General features: G+C 34.0%; 1 protein-coding gene across 5 annotated transcripts in view; it reads left to right on the top strand.

Annotated features, from left to right (window-relative positions):
- Myoz2 (myozenin 2) overlaps window positions 1–8,304 on the top strand; it is a 50,555-nt gene extending 42,251 nt beyond the window's left edge. For 4 of the 5 annotated variants that reach the window (XM_019205566.2, XM_019205567.2, XM_033760051.1 and 1 more), the window contains one exon: window positions 7,607–8,015. In XM_019205566.2, the coding sequence (XP_019061111.1) occupies window positions 7,607–7,841 (235 nt within the window). In that variant the 3' untranslated portion in view covers window positions 7,842–8,015. Of the gene's footprint in view, window positions 1–7,606 lie in introns of all 5 variants that reach the window. The other variant, XM_019205569.2, reaches the window with a different exon arrangement.
- Window positions 8,305–8,627: the final 323 nt, after the last annotated feature.

Below are 8,627 nucleotides of genomic sequence, written 5' to 3'. Positions count from 1 at the left end.
AAAAAAAAAAAAATCTAGTCAGGGATTTAGCTCGGTGGTACTGTGCCTCCCTCACAAGTGTAAGGTTCTGAGTTCAATCCCAGTACCAAAAAAAAAAAATTACTGGTATTTTAATATACCGGTGTCTTAGTCACTTTCCCATCACCAATGCACAATACCTAACACCTGCAACTTAATGAAGAAAATTTTTATTTTGGTTCAATTTTACAAGTTTCAGTTCACACTTGGCTGGCTTCGAGGCAGAAACAGCATGGTAGAAGGGCCCCACAGAGGAAAGTTGTTCACATTACGGTGGCTAAGAAGTGACGAGAGTAGAGAGGAGTTAGGGAAGGAGATAGATCCTTCCAGGTCACACCCTCAAAGGCCTTCCTCTTCTGAGAGGGGCCCACCTCCTAATAGCACATTCAGTGATAGAACTATTAGTAGATCAATTTGCTGATGAATATAATGCTCTCATGATCCAATCTCTCCCTGAAGCCATGAAAGTTTTGAGGGACATTCTGAATCTAAACCATAACAGATGGCAACAGATAATTAGAAAATAAATAGCGTCCATTGACTTTTACTTTATGCTCTGTGCACTTTTCTTTTTAATTTTTTTTTCTCTCATTGAGTTTATTGGTACATTTTAGGTATACAGTACAGTTACATTCATCATTGGGATCTTGTACCTTTACATGACAGGTCTTGGTTCTCATTTTTTTCCCTTACCCCTGCCCTCCTTCACCCCCTCCTCCCCTCCCCATTTCTGTGCACTTTTCTTTATGTATCTTACATTTCAGCAAAATTTTTAATTTAAAAAGAAATCAAGGAAATAATGCCAATAAACATCTGGGACTTTATAAATTAAATGTGTCAAAAATCATCTTTGAGTTAATCTAGAATACAGCCAAGTCATTCAAAAGAGAGATTAAAATAATTCCCACATTGAAATGAGTTATTTTCCCTGTTGCAGATCAGCAGGATTTTATCAAACTACTCAATATTATGAAAAAATAATTTGACTAAAAATTTAATACCTATTATACATTATGATTTAAAAATAAAATATCACAAGTTTCATTTCCCTTGTTTATTACATAGTTCAACATGTTATAAAATTAAAATTTTATTTTTATATACATTTTACATTTTTGCAAAAACAAATGGGAGCAACGGTGAAATAAAGTTCACAGATATTCCCAAAGTTCTTTCAAAGAGTAAAATAATACTATTTAGTAGCCCTATGTTATAATACCTAATTATTATTATTCTAATAAAGCATAGAAAGGTAAGATGCCATCTAACAACACTCAGTGGTGATAATGAATTGTTGGAAATTGGTACCCAATTTTAAGCACTATGAGCTCAAAAATTCTTTTCAATATATTTGAGTTTTGTGCTGTATTCAAACCCATGTAATAGATGAGAAAAGGTAAACTGGAAGCAACAATGTTCCTAGCTTTGCTTCAAATACCTGTGTGACTTTGGGTATGGTACTCAATCTCTCTTTAATTTCTTCATTTGTAGAATAAATTGTATGATTACAATTTAAAAATAGAGTCCATGCATCAACTATTTAGTAAAATAATTTATTTTAATTTCTATACAATTTTACCTCAGAATAATTAGCAATTGCTATATTATATATCCACCTGTTAATTTTTATAAATGGAATCCTAATAGTCTTAATAAACAAGAAAATATCTGTTAACTAAATCTAAATGAAACAGGCTTATTATTCATTATACAGGTATCAGTGTATAAAAATCAGGTCAAGTGAGACTTCTGTTTGAAGAATTAATGTTTTGGGAATTAGAGAACTGAATAGTTAACATTCAGTAGAATATTTCAGATCTTTACATGGAAATGAATTTTTGTTTCACTTTGACTAAAATTTGAAACTACTTTCAGAATGCTAATTCTTTAATTTGTGTCTTCTGGGGAATAAAACTCAAACAGGATGTAGCCTTAGTGGTGCCAAAGAAAAGAAATGAAAACTTTGGTTTCTCAACTGCAACCTTCCATTGAATCTGTGGAAGAAGGTGGGAGATGAGTGAAGAAACAGGAGGGAATAGGCATTAACAAGAGAAGAAAATGCCCATAAATTCACACACAAAAAGTGCTAATTAAAAAAGAAAAGACAATCTACTAAATACTAAACCCAAGTAGTGTATTTTGGTACAGAGGACCTTTTCTTTTTTGACTTAATTCATAAAATAGATAAATGATTAAATTTACCTCTGGAATTAATAAATATAAAATCAATTGTATATATTCAGTGTAAATCTACAAAGTTTAGACTCCAGCTTTTTGTATCTCATGGTTAACTATTCATTCTTAAAATCTCAGTAAGGGGTACACAACCTGTGCAATTTTACAGGGCCCTCATTTTGAAAGAGTCACGCTTGGTTTAGTAATGTTCTACTGCTGCTCCTGTCTTGAAATTCTTAGTAAGTTTTGAACCAGAGGACCTCCGTTTCCATTTTGCACCAGACCCTACAGACTATGTATCTGGTCCTGATACAGGCCTCCAAGTTTAATGTGGCTTTCGTAACCCTACAGGCCCATGAAGATGCTTTTTGCTTTGGGCTTCTCTGGCCTCAGGACATTCTTCCCTTATAGTACTATCTTATTCCACATGTTTTTCTTCTTATTCCATTCTTTGCCTGTGAGCTCATTGAGGTTAACACCTACAATCTCTTTGTTTTTGACTCTCCAAGACATAGTAGAATATCTAGACATGGTAAAATTTGTTGTATAATAAGTGAATCAGCCAATGAACAAACTATTGACATACATTGCCAAGTGTCCAAAATGATAAATTAGTTTCTTGGAAATCTTGAATATCAAAGAATAAGTTTTCTTTTAGATTGAATCAAATGTGGGTCATAAGGCTAGGGATTTAGCTCAGTGGCACTATGCCTAACTCGCAAGTGCAAGGTCATGAGTTCAATCCCCAGTACCCAAACAAACAAAGAAACAAAAAATGTGAGTCATAAGACTCTTCAAGTCACTAAATCAAATAAGAGATGAAACACTGTGTCAGCTAGTTTCATCATGAATGTGACAGCAACTACGCAGAACCAGCCCAAGTGGGGTCAGTTTGCTAAATGCACTGCCCTCCATAGAAAGTGATTGGAAAAAGCCCAGAACTCCTTAAGAATTACATATTTTGTGCAGGCGTGATTTAGGGTGGCAATTAAGGAAAGTAAGATGTGTAAGTCTAGCTGCATAGGTTCAAATACTAGTTCCACAACTTTATAGAAAGATGTCTCTGGGAAAGTCATTAACTTCTCTGTACCTGTAAAATGGGGGTATAAGTAGAACCATCTCATAAAGTTGTTATGGGGATATAATGAAAGAACCATGTAAATAAAGCCTCTGGTACTCAAAGTGTGGCCACAAATCAGCTGTACAAACACCACCTGGAGACTGGCAGGAAATGGAGACTCTTGCCCCACCTCCCCCAATGACTGAATCAGCATCTGCATTATACGAAGAGCCCATGATACTTCTAGCCTGAGAAGCACTTAAACAGTGTCGGATGCACCGTATCCAGTCAATGAATATTAGCTAGGGTCAGTGGTGCTGCCACCTGCCTTGCAAGTGCAAGGTCTTGAGTTAAATCTCCAGTAACAAAAAAATACAAAATAAAAATAAATAAGTAAATATTAGCTTTCATCATTACCATGCCTTCTGAAGTCTAATAATCATGAGGAACCTGAAAATTGATCCAACTTTTAAAAGTGCTTTTTCAAACTTACATTTCTTATTTCCAAATTAATGATTTTAGGCCCTAGATGGGAGTCTGTACTAACATGATTGCAGAAATACTGTATTAGACTGAGGTTAATGACCCAATCAGTGATCTGTTATTATCTACATCTTTCACAGCAATTTTGAGAAAAAATTATAAGGTCAGTCATACCGAGTAGAGATGTAATAGAAAATTAAATATACTGCTCTTCAGATGGAGCAAAATACTACAAGAAAGTTGTAGATGTGAGATTTTATAAATTTATGGCACAGTCATAGTTGTCACAGCCCTTGTAGAGGCTATGTATCCACTGTGTACATTCGCCTCAGTTACTGATGATTTGAATATTGGGCTCTCTATCCCCCTCTCTAGAATTTGTCCTATCTTCACTCTTTGGTGGCTTCAAGATCCATTTAAATGACTTATTAAGCTTTTTGCTCTTGCAAGTCTTTTATTATCTCTCTTTGAAGGATTATTTTCTCAACCCGTCACCTGCCTCTACCCTGCTTCAGTTACTTGTAGTTTTTCTTAAAGTTTTTTCTTACCATTACCAATGTCGTGTCTAAAAATCTCAACATTAAATATAAGGTGTGATAAAAAAAAAACTACAGGAAATATTTAACATTTTCAAAAAATATTATAGCAAAAGACACATTGCCATTAATCCCCTTCCAGATACACCCCCTCACTTTAAACATACTTAGCCCATTATTCTCGCTACTTGCTGAAGCAGTTCTGGAAGTTCTCTTCAGTGGGTAACTTTAGCTGTACCTGCCTCAGTGTTTTACACTGATTCAAGAAGTTTACCTTTTGTGATCATTTTGACTTTGGAGAAGAACCAGAAGTGGCACTGAAAAGATAGAATATGAAGACTATCTCTAGGAGTTTATGGATGTTAAACATTCTGTAAATAAGAACTCAGAATTCAATACAAAAGGAAAATGATAAAGGCCCATGTTACATATACAAAGATTATAAATTGAACAAATTTGGAAACCAATTTAATTGATACAGGCTAAATTTTAGGCATATATATTATTATAAAAATGTAAATATTGCAGAGTTCAAAAATTACATTAATGAACAGAATAATCAGTGAATATTTTAAAACAAGATTTTGTTTTAGAAGTTTTCAAATCCATGTGTACAATTTCAAATGTCTTTTAATTAACCTAGTAAAAATTTTGGAAGCTTTTGAGAATTACTTTCTCTACTTTGCGTAATAATAAAAGGAAAGTGACAAATTATATAGTAAGTTAAAAGCAATATAAAATTGGGAGGCTGAAGGTATGTCTCAGTGGTAGAGTACTTGCCTATCATGCAGAAGACCCAGAATACCACACATACGCATTTAAAAAAAGACATTTTGAAACAAAATGTGACTATTAAACTTTCTTCATCTGCAGTCATCATTAGCAGCAACAAACATATTTAGCTCCTACCATACTGGTTAGATAAAGGACATAAGGCCTGAAATATGAAATGCTCTGTTACACTCTGCTCCTAGCAGTTTGGGTGCCTCTTACACAGGTCTTTCAAATGAATTCAGTTTCCTCCTGAATTCCCAGCCTGGTGGAACATGGGAACTTGGAAAGAACAGAATTGTAACTAGACATAAAAAGTCAGTGTCTAATAAGATACACAAACAACACTATAATAGATGCACTGAGAAAATAGGAAATGAAAGATAGCTGGTCTTTTAACAGACTAAAATTGATTTTAGCACCCACCCAGTGGTAGACACCTGTAATCTTAGCACTAAGGAGGCTGAAGCAGGACGGCTATGAGTTTAAAGCCAGTCTGAGCCACAAGGTGAGTTTGAAACCAACCAGAGTCTCAAATAAAAACCCTGTCTCAAAAAATAAAAAACAAATAGAGATATAGATGAAAATAAAATTGATCTGAAAAAAAAATTAATTGAAATGACTAAAAAGTAATGGGCTCAAATTTTTAGTACACTATGCATATTACTATCTGTATTACTTAAGAGAAGGCATAGAAAATTAAGTTTTTGCAGAAAGGTAGTAGAGTGGTTTAGCTACAAAGGAAATGAGATACCCCTCCTGATTTTTAAATAACATTCTCCACAATAGTGGAGAATCCAAATAGGTTTGACTGTTCCTATTGTCCACATATTCATGAGGCTCTTCCAGGTACAGTGCATTATACAAATAATGTATACTGTAATGAGTTGCAAACATACACCTGAGAGAATTCCCATCCTTTCAGGGGGTCTGGTTAAAAAAAAAAAACAAAACGCAGATATATCAAGCAATCTAATGAAAGATGGAAAATGGGGTTACAAGAGAGATGATAATAGGGATAATTACTTTATTTCCTCTACTGGGAAGGATGATGTATTCTAGCCATATTCTGCTAGCTAATTTCTGACCTTAAGACAGCAGTCTAAATATCATTTCTGCACAGCAGTCTTCTCTGATGACTCACTTTAGAGTTACTTGTCATCCAGTTATTCACTATTACATCACCCTATTTTAACTGTCTGCACATCTCTTAACACTATTAGTTGTTTTCTTTTCTTTTTGTCTTTTATACTTTATTTTTTTATTTTTTTCTCATTGAGTTTATTGGCACACTTTAGGTATACAGTTCAGTTACATTCATCATTGGGATCTTGTACCTTCACATGACAGGTCTTGGTTCTTATTTTTTCCCCTCGTCCCTGCCCTCCCTTTACTCCCTCCTCCCTTCCCTATTTACAAATACTTTATTTCCACTTTTTTATTTTCTCATATTTTTTTCTTTTCCCTTATTTGCTTTCCCCTACCCTTCCCACTTCCCCTACACCTTTAGCCCTTTTCTTCCTATTTCACATTGTCAATTATAACCTTAGGATCTTATGTACAGTTATAGTTTTTCACACCAGAGAAACAATTTATTAGTTATTTTTCTATGTGAGCATTTATTATTTGTCTCCTTGGCTGAAACAAAACACCTGAAATTTTGACAGTAGGTCCACTTAGAACTGTCCCTAAAACAAAATGAATAAATTAATTAATGCCTAAGTCAAAGCAAGCTAAAAATTTATATGATACCTTGAATGCCAAGGGGAAGGAATTTGGACTTTTTTTTTTTTTTCTTTTTGCACCTGGGATTGAACTCAGGTCTTTGCGCTTGCAAGGCAGGCCACTGAACCGCTGAGCTAAATCCCTGGCCCAGAATTTGGACTTTATTCAGAAGACAAATAGAAAAATTTTGCTAAGTTTTTGGGTGAAAATACAAAGATGCAAAATACATATTCGGTCCTCAAAGAGTTTATGATTCACAGATGAGCTTAGGCAAACTATATTCTTAAAAAGAAAAACTGAAGGGCTAGGGGTATAACTTAGTAGAAGAGTGCTTGCTTAGAATCTGCATCTGCAAAGGGGGATGGGTGGGGAAGGGCTGAAAATAAAATTACCATATTTTAAAGACCAAATGATTGATGGAAAACAAGCCAGGCTATGGGAATTTGGCTAGAGAAGTGAGATAGTTAGAGGGAAGATAGAATTGAAAAGTCAAATGACATAAAGAAGTGGAGAAAAGACAGGAAGGAACCATCTTCAACATTGTTAACAAAGGCTTAGAGGCAAAATATGTTTGTGATGAGCTCAGAGTTCAGGGAATAGATTACATCAGTCCATACCTAAAAATGAATACAAAGAAGTTACACTAATTTGTTATTAAATACCTGTTTTGTCATTAAGGTGTAGAAATGCTTGCCTCACAAGCCAAAACTTTAAAATATATTACAAATATAAGATCATAATAGCAAATGCATAACATTATGGATTAAACTGTTTTCTAGATTCTAGAAAATAAATTTTAATATTAATTATTACTTTGCTTTCTCTTCATTCTTCACAGAGTTGCCACCCCATTTGGAGGGTTTGAAAAAGCATCAAAAATGGTTAAATTCAAAGTTCCAGATTTTGAGCTGCTGCTGTTAACAGATCCCAGGTTCATGGTGTTTGCCAATCCTCTTTCCGGCAGACGGTCCTTTAATAGGACTCCTAAAGGATGGATATCTGAGAATATTCCTATAGTGATAACGACAAAACCTACAGAGGACACCACTGTCCCAGAAACTGAAGACCTGTGAAAGGAAAGCTGTACATCTCAAAAATCTCTGAAATAGTGTTGCTGTTTTATTATTTTGAATATTGGCAAAGCCACTTACATTTTTCATTAATACTTACAACTTAATAGCAATTATGTAATTTTCCTTTTATGGCCTTTAATTTCAATCTGAGATCAAAACTAATGAAAAATTAAAAATCTTATTTTAAAAAACTTTTAGCTCACTTGCTTTCATTCATAATTTTATCTGCACCTGGTCATCCTTTTCATGGTAAACAATTCAGGTGGAAAAGTAACACACAACAAAATTTTCATCTTTGTCTCATTTAAAATGAGTCATCTCCAGAATGTTTTCACATAGAATCTAGAATGAAAATGCAGTGTAAGGTATGCAGACTCACTGAGCATTTTATGTAAGAGATGCAAGCTATAGAAGATAATGTATAGATGTTATTGATGGAGAAAAGGGTTGGGTACCTCCTTTCTGGTGACCACAATAAAATAGTTTGTCTGATTTAAGATATTTTTTTAGTCATTCTTGAAATTTTGAACACTGTATATTTTTGGCATGCTTTGAATCATTTATTCTGGGTAACATCTCCAGAGTTCAATTGGGTTATTAAATTCATCAATATTGTCAAAGAAAGTTACTGAAGACGTCTCATACAAATGCAGTTTTAATGACCAATGTGTATTCAGAATTCAAGTTTCATAATTTCATGTGCATTGTATGGATTAGGTTCAACTTTACAAATGTACTTTTAGAAAAGTAAGAACATATAAAATGCACATTAATATACATATATAT

This window comes from Fukomys damarensis, unplaced genomic scaffold (genome assembly GCF_012274545.1).
Source record: "Fukomys damarensis isolate Sample0158 unplaced genomic scaffold, DMR_v1.0_HiC HiC_scaffold_38, whole genome shotgun sequence".
Taxonomy (NCBI): domain Eukaryota; kingdom Metazoa; phylum Chordata; class Mammalia; order Rodentia; family Bathyergidae; genus Fukomys; species Fukomys damarensis.
The sequence above is the reverse complement of the archived record's forward strand: the minus strand, read 5'-3'. Positions and strand labels throughout refer to the sequence as shown.